Here is an 18,047-nt window from a genome sequence, read left to right on the forward strand (position 1 = left end):
GGCTTTATAATAGGTATTTAGTAAATATATGTTCAATGAAGAGGCTACAGATTGCCTATAATTAGAAATAAAAGGCCCAATTTCTGAAACCACATGTAATTAAATTCATTAAGTTGGACTGCAAATGAGGAAATAGGAAATAAGTGCAAGAGGAAAATTCTTGACTCCTTCCTAATTTGCAAATTATTTAACAGCAAATTCCAATCACTACTTTGCATTACAGAATTTCTTACCTCCATGAACACAAAGAAAGTCATTATTTGAAATAGGGCCAGGTTCAGCAAAGGTCTTAAATTTATTTAGCCACTGTCGAGAAACATAAAACTGAAGGAGACTTGGTTCCATTATGTTCAATAAATTTGATATCCTTCGCCTCTCTTTTTGTGCCTCTTCACTGCTCTTCCTATTAAGGACAATGATTAATTAAATTCAATATGCATTTTACTACCTTAGACAAACAGGTGAATTTTTCCCTTTGCTTGTTAGACTTAGCACACATATTAATACTAATCTCATTAGGTCTTGGGAATTGCAAGAGAACAAGTATCATCCATCAAATGCATTCTATACCCTTACGGATGATTCTATACCTTAACCACTGATATTTATCCACATTAACTACCTATACACAGTAGGCATTCAAATGTTTGTTAATAATATCAAACTAAATATTTAATCTGTCTTTCTGTTTCAAAAGCTAGCATCTTCTTTTGTAAGATACTAAAAAAATGCCAAAAATTTTAACAGTACTACCTCCTGTATTTGCTGGTTTAGGAGAAAATATGCTACTTAATTCCTACCATCAGTACTTAATTTTTTAATTAAAACTAATCTTTCTAAAACAAAATACATCCCTTTAACCTTTAACTAAATGACTTAATGTTTCCTGAACAAAGAATCACTCTGCATAGAGACTCTTCCTTTATTTTGAAATAAGAGGAAAAACAATTTTTAATATTTACTTGGCAATCCATTTGAAAGTCTCAAAAATCACTAATAACCCCAAAGAGATATTTTTTCATATTTGTAAAAACAAGTGATCCATGAGATAGTCACTTCCATTACCTATAGAAAAGAACATAAGCTTCTGCATTTTGTACAGTAGATTCTGAAACTTCAGTGACGCTCTGATCGTCAAATTCATACCAGAGATTATTTAAATTGTTTCGGCAATAGGCTATATAGTGTCCACCTGAATTTGGGGGAAAAGAAATCATTACAGTAATACAAAATTAAAACAATAATGTAAGATAATCTATTTGTATCTCTAGTGCCTACCACAGCAGCTTAGATGCAAGAGCTATGCTTATTTTTGTTCAATACGCATTCTTACCACCTCCCTATGAGTAAATAAAGGACAGAAGATGTAATCTTTTAAACCCCAGTATAAAAATGATCACATTAATGTTTTATTGTTTAACTTTATACACTGTAATTCCAAATTTCTAAATATCATAGTAAAGAATATTCAATTTCCTAAAATTGTCTTACACATTTTTAATAACCACTAGCAAAATCTATTTTTCAGTATTTTTTGGGAGAGGGTCAGTTAGGTCTTATTGAAGGGCTCAATGCGGATGCTTTATTTTATTTGTTTAAATCTCAGAACAAATGTCCAGTAGGTACACTTACTACTTGCAGTTCCATGATGGCAAATCACTGACAGAAGATCATACGTCACAATTTGAGTCGGACTATCCTTAGCAAGAAAGGGCTGAAGATCTAGGCCTTCTAGTGGAAATGACACATGGGTACTTATTTTGGTGGAAAACATCAGTTCATGTCTGAATCTTTTCAGGTGGATGCATAAAATCTAAAAGAATAAAATTCAAAACTCTATAATTTGTCATTAAAAAAGACTAAAATTATTTAAGTAGTAAAACTTAATACACTAGATTTTTATTGTATAAGCAGGTAATTTTTATTCTATAAGCATCTCTATATAAGGTGTTCAATCAAAATAAAATTACAAAGTTAAAGTTTCATATGCCAGATAAGAGTCTATTAAATATACTTACTGAATTTCAAGTGTCGAGGTTAAATATTAACCTGTGATTATAACCTGATTCCAGAGACATTTAAAATATGGAAATGGTGAAACATAGTACTTCCTCAATTCACTGGTGCTTGTTTTCCTAATTCTACACTTTATGCTTGCAAAATCCTACAAAGTCTGATTAAACTGTGTTCAACATAGTGCTTCCAGTATTTCACCTAGTATTTTTAAAATGAGTAATCCTAATAAGGTATGCACAGCAAGTGCTCAATAGAACTACTCCATTCTTTACCCTAGCTCAGAATTTATTACTACCTTATGTGACATTAATACTTTAATTCCCACCACATAATATAAATAATTAAAATTAAAGCCCATACCTCAGGAAACTTTTGAACTTTACAAAACTTTACTCCATTCCTCAACCTAAGGCAGGAAAAGAGAAAACCAATGAATCCACACAAGATTTACTGTATTTAAATATACAGCACAACTCTTAGAAAATGCAGAAACAAATGGCATCAGACTAGAATGCTCATTATTGAATTATCTTAATAAAACACTGGAGTCCCTCATTGTAAAAAATAACTTAAACCAAGATATCAGTAATAAAAATTTAAAGAGGTGTGCACTTTTTTTTTTTTTTGAGACAGAGTCTCACTCTATCGTCTAGGCTAGAGTACTGTGGAATCACCGTAGCTCACAGCAACCTCAAACTCTCGGGCTCAAGATATCCTCTTGGGGCAGCGCCTGTGGCTCAGTGAGTAGGGCGCCGGCCCCATATGCCGAGGGTGGCGGGTTCGGACCCAGCCCCGGCCAAATTGCAACAGAAAAATAGCCGGGCGTTGTGGCGGGCGCCTGTACTCCCAGCTGCTCGGGAGGCTGAGGCAAGAGAATCGCGTTAAGCCCAGGAGTTGGAGGTTGCTGTGAGCTGTGTGAGGCCACGGCACTCTACCTGAGGGCCATACAGTGAGACTCTGTCTCTACAAAAAAAAAAAAAAAAAAAAAAAAAAAGATATCCTCTTGCCTCAGCCTCTCAAGTAGCTGAACTACAGATGCCCACCACGATGCCCACCTAGTTTTTTCTATTTTTAGTAGAGATGGGGTCTCACTCTTGCTCAGGCAATCCACCTGCCTCGGCCTCCCAGAGTACCAGGATTATAGGTGTGAGCTACCATGCCCAGCCACACAATCAATCCTTCTGGAACCAGTACACATCTTCCCTGTCACATGGCCAGTACATCAAGCCTCAGAGTTTCAGCTCCACCTCCAGTTCCACTTGAGGCCTGACCTTGCCAGTGTCGCTTGGCCCAGGAACTGCTGCTAGGAAAATACTTCCTACAACAGGATCCAGAGAGGCCAAGGAGAGGACAGTTCCACTCCTATTTCAACCTCCTCCATCCAAGGCAGTGCCTGAAAAGCCCATCACAGATGATAAGTAGCAAACTGTACATTCCTTCTCCCTCCCCTTGATCCAGAAGATGCTAGCAAAGAAGCTGCTCCAGTAACTGGTGGCTCAATCACAGGAGGCAGAAGACAGTTTTCCCAGTAAATCCCTTCACAGTCATATTGAGGCAAAGGTGTAGTGCTGGTCAATAGGCCAAGACTTCTCCAGATTCTCATTCATCATGGCCAAAGTTCCAAAACAATCTGAATTTTTTTATTATTTTTTTTTTTTGGAAACAGTCTCCCTCTGCCTCCCTGCACAGAGTACTGTGGTGTCATCATAGCTTACAGCAACCTCAAACGATCTTCTTGCTTCAGGCTCCCTAATAACTGGGACTACAAGTGTGCCCGGCCATGCTTGGCTAATTTTTCTATTTTTAGTAGAGACAGGATTTAGCTCTTGCTCAGGGTGGTGTTGAACTCCCAAGCTCAGCCTCCCAGAGTGATAGAATTATAGGTGTAAACCAGTGCCTGGCCAACAAATTTACTTCTTGCCAAGAGGTCTAACATGGGATATTTTGGGAAATGTGAAATTAGTTCCTATCTTTAATGAGCTCTGTTGGTGAGAGTGGCTGAGGAAGTAATGTGGAAGAGTTGAAGAATGTTGCTAAAGTGTACAACTTGCCAGGAACCTACGTGATTAAGAAAGGAGCATGATGAAAGTGAGGAGCCTCAAATTCTTGTCAATTCTCATATAGACATACCCTTTTGTCTAATAGTGACAGTGTACAGCAGTGCACCAAGGATCCCAGAGGACTTCCCAACAGCAGTGTGTTTCTAGTTTTAGATAACCCCTCTGTTATTCCATGGCCCCTTGTATTTCCTCATCTTCCTTTCTCTAGACTCTTTTCCTTCCATTGGCCAAGGCTTATATTTTTGCCACTGTCTTAGAGTCACAGACTTTGGGAGGTAAGCTTCAGGGGGTGTTCTCTCTGCCTGTCTTGGAATGACATGTAGCACTTATTATAAAATCATTTGGAACAGAAGGGAGGGTTTGCCGTCGACCAACTTGAATGATGGCTTCTCCTCCAAAGTTGTAGGCTCCACAGCTTCCTACCACAGTAAAACATCAAGAGCAGACAGGAGAGGTATTAACATCTTTCTCTCCATCATTAAAGGTGTTTTGACAAAAAAAAAAAAAAAAAAAGTATTGTCAGGAAAAAATCTGAGATAAAAGACACTTATTATTAGTAATCAACATTAATACACAAGTGACAGATCTCTAGTTTGGATGTGGAGGTAGATGCAAGTTCCTCTTCTATCTTCACTATTATCTTCCTCTTGGTCTGTTCGGCTTTACAAGGAAGGATTCCTCTCCAGGCCAACTCCCATTTAAGCTGACAGCAAAGACAAACTGATAAAATCTTTCCAAAAGTGTAAGGCAGCTTTTTCATCTTTACCAACCAAATGGTATATCATTCCTTTCTGCAAGGAAAAGGACCAACAGCTGCAAATCAATGTAAGACTCTAGATCTTATTAGGAAGCCATTATTTTTTACCACAAAGACATAGAAAATTTCCCAGTTCATTCTACCTCAAAATAGTTGCCTTCATCAAGTCTCCACCAAGAAGCATTAAAGTCCAAATGTATTAGAAGGTAATAAAAGGCAACAGATAATGAAGGGGCACAGTCCACTGCACCCTCGTAAGGTGAACCAGTCTCATTTGTGCTCCTTGAGGTCACGAGACTCTGAGAAGGAACATTAAAGGAAAGAATGTACTGGAGACCCTCGCCAAGTCGTAGCTGGAGACAGATCATTTGCCTGGGGCAATGGACCCTTGCACTTCATCCCCTACCTCTATTTACACAAAAACTTTCAGTTAGTCATATAGAGAACCAGGCAAACAGAACAGACAACCCAGCCCTTTGTGGTTCATCTCCATCGTTTTTTATCTCTAAACAAGATATTCTTGGTTTAGAAAGGTGTGTACGTACTTTGGATTAACTCTGATAACGAATCTTTACCTTTTGTCTGCCTTGTTCTTGGATTATTTTTATCTGATGAGTTTGGGTATGTAAGAAAGTGAGTAAAGACAGCCAACTGCTGCTGTGCCTGAACGAGCACCAGCCATCCCTTAATAAATCATTCATTTCGTCTGCAGTGTCTGCCTCCGTATCTCTGACTATGTCAGTGGACAGCAACAAGGTAATGGATCTAAATAAAATTAGATTGTAGCTGTCCCATTCTGCCATCATAAGCAAGCAGATAAGATCAAAGTTGATATACCTTTTCTGAATTTTATGTAGATCTGAAACTATGTCTCTTTTTCTTCCTGAATTTAACTTGTTAAAATGGAAATTCAGAAGACAATATTGCCCTATTTCAAAAATATTGCATGCAAAATCACTTATTTCAAACCTCAAAATGTATACTTTCACATCTTAGATAAGCTTATAAGATTTGTTAAATTTTATCTCATCATGAACAGGCTTCCATCTTATATGGCTATTAGAAGAGCTGTCTGTCTACCAGTTGAATCTGAACATGATTCCTGAATCCTCATATAAATGAAAAAGAACTCCAGCTCTATACACTGCTATTTGAAAAAATCCTCCCATCTGGCAGGGGGGGAAAAAACCCCAAACCTAGCGTGGCCAAGATCAATCAGCATGCCAGGGCTATACACGCTGATACCTGCTAAGTCTCCAGCTGTGGCGTGGGAGCTACCAACAACGGAGACCTGAGAACACTGCGGCAAGCAGCACACTGTGCCTTAAGGTCAGGATCAGCAGCATCGAGCACCCCAGAAACAAATGTTCTTATTCTTCAGGAACAGAATGGTGTTGGCTCTAGAAGAGTTGTCTTTTTGCTCTCTTTATTCTTATAAGCATAAAGCTTTCTGACCTATATTTTTGTAAATACAGTGGCAAATTTAACTCTGTATACTGTATACTCTGTATAATTCTGATAACCAAGAAAAATATATAATATGCAATTAAAAGCATTGTCAATGTCACTTACTTTTTGCATTTTTCACAACTGTACATATTGTCGCCTGTGAACAGAACAGCAAATTATTTTCCTTTGGTTGTATAATGCTTTGATTTTTGCTACATGGTGACAACACAGCTCAGTAAAATAAGGTCCGCCCCCCCCCACTTTATTTTTTGATTTTTTAGTTTTGGCCGGGGCCAGGTTCGAACCTGCCACCCCTGTATATGGGGCCAACGCCCTACTCCTTGAACCACAGGCGCCGCCCACAGTTCCCTTTTTTTAGTCTCTCCTCACAAGTCAGATTATTTATCTTTCCTTCCCCTTTGCTCCTTTCAACTTGAAGGCCTACCTTAAATAATAAATATCCTCTCCACATATTCATTCACATGCCTGTCATGTGTCCAAGCAAAGTGCTAGACATAAAACAGTGAAGAACCCTTAAATGACATGGAGAATTTCACAGACAATTCCAGATATATAAGTAAATCCATGATTTTGGTTAAGTTTGACTTTCTTTAAATCTCAGAATGGTTTTAAGATATTTCACCTGTCATTTGTCCTGTAGTTAATAATTCACATAAATTCCACCAGGATATGTTTTTTCTTATTGTGGTTATATTGTCATGGTAAAACACTGACATCATGCCAATGGGCAAACACTATTTAATCTTTCTTAAAATTTAGCTTTTGTAAGTAAAATTTAGTATTTGCACCAGGATTTAGGTTCGCCTATAACAAATTGGCCATAGCTATTATCATATTTCTTACCTTTGAGTTCATCTCTGGCGAAGAAGGCAGCAAGACAATCTTGCAAGGTTACTACTGGACCCCAAAACCAGCTAGGAACACAGGAGACAACAAACCTGAAACGTCATTGACAGAAAGGACAGGAAGTCTTCTGCCAGTACAGCAGAAATGGTAGTTTTAATAATCACTTAATACAAAGAAAATAAATACATACCTTTTCACATATTCCATGAAAAAAGCTATCCACCCTTGTGGAGCATACGCCTCGCCACATGATCCTGCCTTGACAATGGAAGTCGGGTGACTGGATGAGTGCAGCTTAGCAAGGTCTTCCTTGCCAGGAATTGGCAAGGACAGATCTTGAAAGGTCTCGAGGGTTACAGACACCTAAAATTGTTTTGTGTTTTAAAAATGGGATAAAAATAATTCAGCACAAACATTTAGGTTAGATTTCAGATTCTAAATATCAAAGCAAGTTATAATAAGCAATTAACAAAACAAAAAAATGAGCTTTTATAATAACAGCAGCAAAAAAAAAAAACACTAGCTCTGTATCAGGTACAATTTCAAATTTAATCTTCACACGAACCCGGGGCAGTAATTGCAGCTTCTCCATTACAGCCACAGCACCCAGCACTCCAAAGCTAGCCCCTGGCACTTGAGGTCTAAACTCTTTTTTTTTTTTTTTTTTTTTTAAAGGGAAAAAGAAAACCATATTATTTATTTACTTTAAGAGAAGTAAGATCCCTTTTTCCTCTTTTATCACACTTTACTTTTGGGGAAAAATCTTAGAGGAGGTCTAAACTCTTAAGCACTACTGTACTTATTTTTGAAAACTGACCTTTGATGGTTTATAAAGGTTTTTTAAAAGGGGGGATCCAAACCTGATATCTAATTTTAAATAGCTGAAAACATTTCTGATAATTCCACTTAAATACTTAACACCAAAAAAACCTACTTTAAAATGAACCTATTGAAAGCCCTCAGATTTGACTTGATATTCTAAACACAATAATTAAAAACTTAGTTTTGGGCTCGGCACTCGTAGCTCAGTGAGTAGGGCGCCAGCCACATATACCGACGCTGGTGGATCTGAGCCCAGCCCAGGTCTGCTAAACAATGACAACTGCAACCAAAAAGTAGGGAGGTGTTGTGGCAGGTGTTTATAGTCCAAGCTACTGGAGAAACTGAGGCAAGAGACTTGCTTAAGCCCGTAAGTTTGAGGTTGCTATGACACCACAGCACTACTCTACTAAGGGTGACATAGGGAGATTTTCTCAAAAAAAAAAAAAAAAAAGAAGGAGGCTCAGCACTTGTAGCTCAGCAGCTAGGGCGCCAGCCACATACAGCAGAGCTGGCAGGTTCAAATCCATCCTGGACCTGCCAAACAATGATGACAACTATAACCAAAAATAGCGGGCATTGTGGCAGGTGCCTGTAGTTCCAGCTACTTGGGATGCTGAGGCAAGAGAATTGCTTAAGCCCAAGAGTTTGAGGTGTTATGAGCTGTTTCGCCACGGCACTCTACCCAGGATGACAGCTTGAGACCCTGTCTCAAAAAAGAAAAAAAAAAAACCTTAGTTTTGTTTTTAAGATGTTATTTCATATTCCTTATTGCACTAAAATAAAACCATTCTTAAGAAAAGCTCAAAGAGACTTTAAGAGATTTAGGTGTTATTAAAGAACTCATGGTGATTTTAATTTATGCCTTTGTCATTGTCAGAGTCCCAATCTTAACATGGGGAAATATTTACAAGGCGTAAGTATAACCAAATATAAGAGATATGTTCACAGCTTTCTCCCCTGTGAATGGCAACAGTTTCTGGTCACACTAATTTTATCAGTTTTGGCAGAATATGTATGTGTTACCAATTCTTGTTGCTGAGCAACTTCTCACCTTATAAGTAACCAAAATGAAAGAAGAACTCAGGAATATTTCCTTATAATGTACATGCCTGTCCAGTGACGGGTGAAGACCCATCCTTTAAAAATGATGTTACTATTACTTCCAAAAGACTAAATTTTACTTCTACAGTCAATTTATATTGATACACAAGAAATGCATGAACATCAGGAACAAAGAGAAGAAATTAAATTTTTCACATCATTCTGCCAGTTTTTTTTTAATCATTTGACAGAAATTTTCTATGTATTCTAATTCCTTAATACTCACCCTGTCACAAGTCAGACACTGCACTGAGCTAATGATTGTTCCATCAAATATATCTGAAATAACACTTCGGTATTTCTTGTGCTGTTTTTTTCTCTTTGGAGATGCAGACTGACCTAGGATTAAAAAACAAGTATACAACATTTGAAAAACCAATCACAGTAGGTCCTTAACCTTTTTCTCTAGTAAATGTCACTGCATTGACAGATAATTTTCAAAATATCATTCAAAACAAAAAAATCATGGGCAGTGCCTGTGGCTCAGTGGGTAGGGCGCTGGCCCATATACCGAGGGTGGCGGGTTTGAACATGACCTTGGCCAAACTGCAACAACAACAAAAAAAAAAATCAGAGAAACCAAGTAGACAAGGCTTAAGATGCTATTTTGTTTTGCTTTTTTTTTCCCCAAGTATGTATGATCACCAGCCCGGACCTGCTAAACAACCAAAAAATAGCTGGGTGGTGTGGCAGGCGTCTGTCATCCCAGCTACTTGGGAGGCTGAGGCAAGAGAATAGCTTAAGTCCAAGAGCTGGAGGTTGCTGTGAGCTGTGATGCCACACACTCTACAAAGAGAGGTCAACATAGTGAGACTCTGTCTCAAAAAAAAAAAAAAAAAAAGAAGCTAAAGATGAAATAAGAAGAGCTCAGTCTCACTATAGTGACTTCAGAGTAATTCTGCTTTTACCTTTTTGTTTTTGGTCTTAAGGCTTAATTTGAAGAAAGAATATATATGCCTGGATATAAGTCCATCATTAATTATGTAATTTGTCAGTATTTCCTCCCAATCTTATCTTTTCATTCTCTTAACAATGTCTGCCAAGAAAAATGTTTAATGTTTTTCTTTTAGGGCCAGGCACGGTGGCTCACACCTGTAATCCTAGCACTCTGGGAGGCTGAAGTGGGTAGACTGCCTAAGCTAGAGCAGACCCTGTCTCTAAAAATAGCCAGTCATTGTGGGAGCTACTCAAGAGGCTGAGGCAAGAGAATCACTTGAGCCCAAGAGTTTAAGGTTGCTGTGAGCTATGACAGTACAGCACTCTACTAAAGGCAAAAAAGTAAGAGTTGGTTTAGAGGATGCCAAGAGCCAGAAGACCCCTGGGCAAGATGATTTGCAGCTGGGGGGCAGACCCTCGGGCAATTCATCAGCAGCTGCTCCTTACGGAGAAAGAGCCCAGCCCATGGCTATCCTTAGGCACATAGTCACTGTCTAATACTCCCCTCATCTGTCTTGTACTGTCTCAATAAAAGGCTACTAAGGAGGTTGCTCAGGGCTACCCTGCAATCAAGGTTAGCTGGCCTCCTGCAAGCTTGTACTTCTAATCCATGTCACGCCTGGTTCCTTCCTATGGCAATCGGCAATAGAGACCAGGGCCATAGGGGCCACTAGGGACTGCCACAAGTCGGTCTCAAAAAAAACAAAACAAAAAAAACAATGTTTTTCTTTTGTGAATCATGTGTTTGATGTCTTTAAGAATTCTTTACGTAACCCAAGGTCATGAAGGCTTTTGCTATGTTTTCTTCTAAGAGATTTATAGTTTTATACTCGGTATACCAGGACTCTCTTACCAACTGGAGGGAACGCAAAACGGTACTGACAAGTCTGTAAAAGACTGTCAGCTTCACACAAAGTATAAAGTGAACATAAAACTGAGTAAACCCAATTCTAAGTATTTGTCCTAGACAAATGAAAAATTTTTACGTTCTTACAAAAATCTGTATGTGACTATTTAGAACAGCATTATTCATAACTGGCAGAAATCAGAAACAATTTAAAAGTCTTTTAATGAGGTGGCACCCGTAGCTCAGTGGGTAGGGCACCAGCCACATACACCCAGGGTTCAAACCTGACCCAAGCCAGCTAAACAATGAGAAGTGCAACAACAAAAAAAATCACCGGGTATTGTGGCAGGCACCTGTAGTCCCAGCTACTTGGGAGGCTGAAGCAAGAGAGTCACTGAAGCCCAAGAGTTTGAGGTTGCTGTGAGCTATGATGCCCCAGCACTCTACTGAGGGCGACACAGACTCTGTCTCAAAAGAAAAAAAAAAAAAAAGTCTTTCAATGAGGGGAATGAATAGTAGTAAAGCCATATAGTGAAATAGTACTCAGTAATAAAAAGGAACAAATTATTCAGATATGCAATAACATGACTGAATCTCAAATGCATTATACTAAGTAAAGGAAGCTTGCTTCAAAAGACTGACTCCATTTATATGATACTCAAGGAAAAGGCAGAACAATAGGGAAAGAGGACTAACTGCCAGGGCATACAGTTGGGTTATGATTTGATTACAACCAGCATGAGGAATTCTTTTGGGTGTTAGAATCCTTCTGTATTCTGTTTGTTGTGGTAAGAAGAATTTATTCATTCATGTGTTAAAATGCTACACAAGAAAAAAAGAACTGTATGTAAATTTTTAAAAATTGAGAAAGAACGTGCACACAGAATTTTAAACCATGGTGTATAAAATTATGCTGCCATTTTTATTATTTTTCATGATTTTTTTTTTAGAGACAGAGTCTCACTTTGTCGTCCTCAGTAGAGTACCATGGCCTCACAGCTCACAGCAACCTCCAGCTCTTGGGCTTAGGCGATTCTCCTGCCTCAGCCTCCTGAGCAGCTGGGACTACAGATGCCCGCCACATCTGGCTGTTCTTTCTTGCAGTGTGGCAGGGGCTGGGTTTGAACCCACCACACTCAGTATATGGGGCCTGCGCCCTACTCACTAAGCCACAGGCACTGCCTATGCTGTCAATTTTAAAGAAGCAAATAATATTTCATGAATAACACTTCAAATTATCAAATATTAAGATCAGTATTTTAAACTAAGACCCAAAGCAAAGAAGCTTAAATAAGGTAAATGTTTTACCTTTTTTGTGTGGGGCTGCCAATCCTGGCCACAAACTGCCTGATTTAGGAGGGCTTGCTGATAAACGTGCACTAACACTTTCATTTGATGACAGGATCTGTGGTGTAGACAGGTCATTCAAATGGACATCAGTGATATACTCTGGAATATATAAAATGTGTTATTATTATCGTAAATAGTAAAACAATTCTACCTTTCCAATAATTAACTAATTTAAAGATCTCTTAGTTAGGCATTTTGAACACAATTCACATTAACAAATGTCAGCTGAAATACATCACAAAGTACTTGCTAAGCAAAATGATTTTACATCTAGGAATCCAATCACTACTTATGACACACCACTATTGTAAGCAATACAGGAAACGAGTGATGGAATATGAAACCAAAGAGATCTTGTTTGTTCAAATATAGATACTTTTTCTCAAAAAATATATTCAGGACACTTTTTAAATAGTTTTAAAACCATGTGGGAGAAAGATAGATTATTCTCCTAAACTAATACAGTAATTAAAATCATACAAAAGGCTGGGTGCAGTACCTCACCCCCATAATGCTGGTTCTTGGGGGGGAGGGGGAAGGATCACTTGAGCCCAGGAGTTTGAGACTGCAGTGAGCTAGATGGTACCACTGCATTCCAGCCTGGGAAAGACCTTGTTGGGGGGTGGGGGGGGGGGATCAAACAAGAAATTGAGGCATATCCCTATAAATATATGCAACTTTTTTTTTTTTTTTTTTGAGACAAAGTCTCACCACGGCACCCTGGTTAGAGTGCCATGGCATCACAGCTCTCAGCAACCTCAAACTCTTGGGTTTAAGCAAGTCTCTTGCCTCAGCCTCCCAAGTAGCTGGTACTAAAGGCACCTGCCACAATGCTGGGCTATTCTTGTTGTTATTGTTGTTGTTGTTGTCATTGTTGTTTAGCTGGCCCAGACTTGGTTTGAACCTGCCAGCCCAGGTGTATGTGGCTGGCGCCCTAACCACTGAGCAACAGACACCAAGCCTATAACTGCTATACACCCATAATAATTGTTAAAAGAAATGTAGGTAAAAATTAATAAGTTGTTGGCTCGGCACCTGTAGCTCAAGCAGCTAGGGCACCAGCCACATACAGGGGAGCTGGTGGGTTGGAATCCAGCCTGGGCCCGCCAAACAACGACAACTATAACCAAAAATTAGCCAGGCATTTTGGCGAGCACCTGTAGTCCCAGGTACTTGGGAGGCTAAGGCAAGAGGATCACTTAAGCCTAAGAGTTGAGGTTGCTGTGAGCCGTGACACCATGGCATTCTACCCAGGGCAACAGCTTAAGACTCTGTCTCAAAAAAAAAAAGAAAAAAATTAATAAGTTGTTTTATTCTTATTGTGATAAAAGAAAATACATACTTTCATCAGCAAAGGACATTTTTAAGATTTAAATTACAAGATGAGGTAGATGCCTATAGCTCAGTGGTTAGGGTGCCAGCCTTAAGTTCCAAGGCTGGTGGGCTCAAACCTGGCCCAGGCCTGCTTAACAAAAATTAAAAAATAGCCAGGCAATGTGGTGGGCACCTATAGTCCCAGCTACTGGGGAGACTGACGCAAGAAAATCACTTGAGCCCAGGAGTTTGAGGTTGCTGTGAGCTGTGATGTCACAGCACTCTACCAAGGATGACAAAGTGAGACCCTTTGACCCTCTCAAAAATAAATAAATAAAATAATAAAACATATTAAACTAAAGTAAGTTAACCCTTGAAGATATAGGTACACAAAGCAATTTAAATCAAATATCTTTCATCTGGCTACTCACTCTTTCTCAAAGGAACACAAACTAGTACATTATGCTATAATCTATTACAGCAGGGTTCCTTATAATTATTATGTTTTGAAGACAGAATCTTGCTCTATCACCCTGGGTAGAATGCAGTGGCATCATCATAACTCACTGTACCTCAAACTCTTGAGCTCAAGCAATCTTCTTGCTTCAACCTACCAAGTAGCTGGAACTACAGATGTGCGCCACAATATCTGGTTAATTTTTCTATTTTTAGTAGAGACCGGGTATCACTCTTGCTCAGGTTGGGCTCTAACTCCTGGGCTTAAGAGATCCTCCCACTTTAGCCTCCCAGAGTGCATGGATTACATACATGATTACAACGCCTAGCCTCATTAAACTCCTACTAAAGCACATCTGATGTGACTCCAGTTACAGCAATCTAAATGTAATATGTACATAATTAAAAATTACAATTTAGGTTATTTCACTTCTTTCTGCTTATTCAAAAAAACTTGCATAAAGTAAAAGGGAACATGGGGTGGCGCCTGTGGCTCAGTGAGTAGGGCACTGGCCCTATATACCAAGGGTGGAGGTTTGAACCCGGCCCCAGCCCAACTGCAACAAAAAAATAGCCGGGTGTTGCGGAGGGCGCGTGTAGTCCCAGCTGCTTGGGAGGCTGAGGCAAGGGAATTGCTTAAGCCCAAGAGCTGGAGGTTGCTGTGAGCTGTGATGCCATAGCACTCTACCAAGGGTGACCAAAAAATTAAATAAATAAATAAATAAAAGTAAAAGGGAACATTCTGAAACCCCCAATTTTTTTTTTTTTTTTTTTTGAGACAGAATCTCGGTTGTCGCCCTTCTGCCATGGCATCATCACTGCTCACAGCAACCTCAAATTCTTGGGCTCAAGTGATCCTCTTGCTTCAGCCTCCCAAGTAGCTGGGACTACAGGTGTTTGCCACAACGCTGGGGTAGTTTTAGAGACGGGGTCTCACTCTTGCTCAGGCAATCCACCTACCTCGGCCTCTAAGTGCTGGGATTACAGGTGTGAGTCACTGCATCCAGACTCTCTATATTTTTTTGAGACAGGGTGTCACTCTGTCACCTAGGCTAGAGAACAGTGGTGTCATCATAGTTCACTGCAATCTCAAATTCCTGGGCTCAAGCAATCCTCCTGCCTCAGCCTCCCAGGCAGCTAACACTGCCATAGTTCAAAGGGGAATGATGTAGTCCAGCTATTCACGAGGCTGAGACAGAATTGCTTGAGTCCAGGAAGTAGAGGCTGTGGTGAGCTATAATCAGGTCAACCTGGGCAACAGAGTAAGACCATGTCTTTTAAAATAAATAAGAAATCCCCAAATAATTATATAAACAGCAATGTCTACAAATAAATACTATCATTCTCATAATTAAATTATTAAATTGTCACCTGAAGCTCTGCCGTGTATTTGCACTTTGACAGTTTCCTGGTTGTTCAGGTCAACTGCTTCAGATGCAGAGTCTCTATCTTTATCTAATTCTCCTTCAGAATTGACTTTATTAATCTTATTACAGATCTTCTCTTTTTGCCAATCTTTTGACATTTCTGAATTGTTGTCATCATCCTGAATTAACATTGTGGTTTCATTATTATCTTCAGAAAAGCCTCTAGAGCCATTTTCATTTTCTGCTTTATCACTGTTGCTGCAAGATTCACAGGACTGAAAATCTACATCCGACTGGCTCTTGTCTTCTTCCATGTTCTCCTCGGTGGTTATGGTTTGAGGATCTTCAACTTCCATGACCTGCTCTTTCAGTTCTTCATGAAGCAGATCCATTAAACATCTAAGGAATTCTTGAGCATCCTAATTTATCAGCAACATAACATTATCACTGCATTACTTGTGATACAGAAACTTAAGGGGAAATATACAAAATATGGTTATCAACTAATTTATAAATCTGTAGGACCATACTGAGGAACATCAGTTTATAGAAAATAAGGTGCCAGAGGGATGAAACACACTAATTTCTAAAAAGAAGTTTTTGTTTTTTTTTCTTTCTTTTTTTTTTTTGAGACAAGAGCCTCACTATGTCACCCTCGGTAGAGTGCCATGGCATCACAGCTCACAGCAACCTCAAATGCTTGGGCTCAAGCGATTCTCTTGCCTCAGCCTCCCAAATAGCTGGGACTACAGGTGCCCACCACAATGCCTGGCTATTTTTTGTTGTTGTTATAGTTATCATTGTTGTTTAACAGGCCTGGACCAGGGTCGAACCCACCAGCCCCAGTGTATGTGGCCGGCACCCTAATGACTGAGCTACAGGCACCAAGCCTCTAAAAAGACGTTTTAGGGGCAGCACCTGTGGCTCAAGGAGTAGGGTGCCGGTCCCATATGCCGGAGGTGGCGAGTTCAAACCCAGCCCTGGCCAAAAACCAAAAAATAAAATAAAAATAAAAAGACGTTTTAGTGCTTGCTTCAGCAGCACATATACTAAAATTGGAACAATACAGAGATTAGCATGGCCCCTGCGCAAGGATGACACACAAATTCGTGAAGCATTCCATATTTTTAAGAAAAAGTATCCAATGTACTCAGCCCTACTATGAAACTAATTTATAGCTTTTATATGAAAGCTGTAACCCAATTATAACCTAAGAATATGGGGAAGGAGGAAAGGGAGGGGAGGGGGAAGGATGAGTGGAGGGAGGGTGATTGGTGGGACCACACCTACCGTGCATCTTACAAGGGTACATGTGAAACTTACTAAACGTAGACTATAATGTCTTAACACAATAACTAAGAAAATGCCAGGAAGGATATGTTAACCAGGGTGATGAAAATATGTCAAATGGTATATAAAACCCCACGGTGCCCCATGATTGCATTAATGGGCACAGCTATGATTTAATAAAAAATAAAAAAAATAAACAATAAATAAATAAATAAAAAGATGTTTTACTAAACTGAAGATGATCTAGAAGTCAGCTTTTAGTAGTGTTGCTATTAATAAACTGGAAGGATAAGACAAAGAGAAAAAGATGTGCCTTGTGTGGCAATCAGAATTCACACAGATATCCTAAATTAAAATTGCTTACTAGTTTGGCTTAAAGCTTTATCCAGTCTTGTACTGTATTTCAAGAAAAAGTCTTCATCAACCTGGAATACTTATTGAAAATACATATTCCTGGGGTGGCACCTGTGGCTCAGTGAGTAGGGCGCCGACCCCATATACAGAGGGTGGTGGATTCAAACTTGGCCCTGGCCAAACTGCAACAAAAAATAGCCGGGCGTTGTGGCAGGCACCTATGGTCCCAGCTACTGGGGAGGCTGAGACAAGAGAATCGCCTAAGCCCAGGAGCTGGAGGTTGCTGTGAGCTATGATGGCACTGCACCCTACCAAGGGCAATAAAGTGAAACTCTGCCTCTACAGAAAAAAAAAAAGAAAAGAAAAGAAAGAAAATACATATTCCTGGCCCCAACTCATACCACAAAATCATAACCTCTAAAGATCCAGGAATTTGCATAGGAAAAAAAATGAACAGATAATATGTAATGGGTTAAAAAAGAAAAAGAAAAATGTGTAAAAACTAGGTACTAGGGCAGTGCCTGTGGCTCAGTGGGTAGGGCACCAGCCCCATATACCAAGGGTGGCAGGTTCAAACCCAGCCCTGGCCAAACTGTAACAAAAAAGTAGCCGGGCGTTGTGGAAGGCGCCTGTAGTCCCAGCTACTGGGAGGCTGAGGCAAGAGAATCGCCTAAGCCTAGGAGTTGGAGGTTGCTGTGAGCTGTGACGTCATGGCACTCTGCCCAGGGCAATAAAGTGAGACTGTCTCTACAAAAAAAAAAAAAAAGACTAGGTACTAATATTAGAAGATATTACATAAAATTACAATAACTGAAAGCACCATGTGGTACTAGTTCAAAAAGACAAGTCAATGAAATGAACTGGAAAGCCCAGAAAAAGATCCTATCATATACTAACATAAGAATAAAATAATTAACAAAGAAAATTTAAATCAGATAGAAAGATAATTCTTATAATTTTAGACTTTAGTTCAATTTCCTAGCTATTTATGAAAAACAAAAATGAAACTTGAATCATATTGCAATATGAAATAGATGTCAGATGTACTGAATAATTAAGTA

The 18,047-nt window shown here is 39.3% G+C and overlaps 1 protein-coding gene and 1 non-coding gene across 2 annotated transcripts in view; one reads left to right on the top strand and one right to left on the bottom strand.

The window, feature by feature from the left end:
* Positions 1-18,047, bottom strand: part of USP33 (ubiquitin specific peptidase 33) — a 60,657-nt gene that overhangs the window by 17,434 nt on the left and 25,176 nt on the right. Inside the window, exons 10-19 of the mRNA XM_053591207.1 lie at positions 15,347-15,761; positions 12,164-12,304; positions 9,299-9,411; positions 7,340-7,512; positions 7,147-7,241; positions 6,406-6,439; positions 2,377-2,422; positions 1,633-1,813; positions 1,066-1,192; positions 234-403 (exon numbers count right to left, since the gene is read on the bottom strand). Coding sequence (XP_053447182.1) covers positions 234-403; positions 1,066-1,192; positions 1,633-1,813; positions 2,377-2,422; positions 6,406-6,439; positions 7,147-7,241; positions 7,340-7,512; positions 9,299-9,411; positions 12,164-12,304; positions 15,347-15,761 — 1,495 coding nt within the window. The remainder of the gene's footprint in view (positions 1-233; positions 404-1,065; positions 1,193-1,632; positions 1,814-2,376; positions 2,423-6,405; positions 6,440-7,146; positions 7,242-7,339; positions 7,513-9,298; positions 9,412-12,163; positions 12,305-15,346; positions 15,762-18,047) is intronic.
* On the top strand, positions 16,368-16,471 carry LOC128586907 (U6 spliceosomal RNA). The gene has a single exon (XR_008380364.1). It is a non-coding gene; the product is annotated as a U6 spliceosomal RNA (small nuclear RNA).

The sequence above is a fragment of the Nycticebus coucang genome, chromosome 5 (genome assembly GCF_027406575.1).
Source record: "Nycticebus coucang isolate mNycCou1 chromosome 5, mNycCou1.pri, whole genome shotgun sequence".
Taxonomy (NCBI): Eukaryota; Metazoa; Chordata; class Mammalia; order Primates; family Lorisidae; genus Nycticebus; species Nycticebus coucang.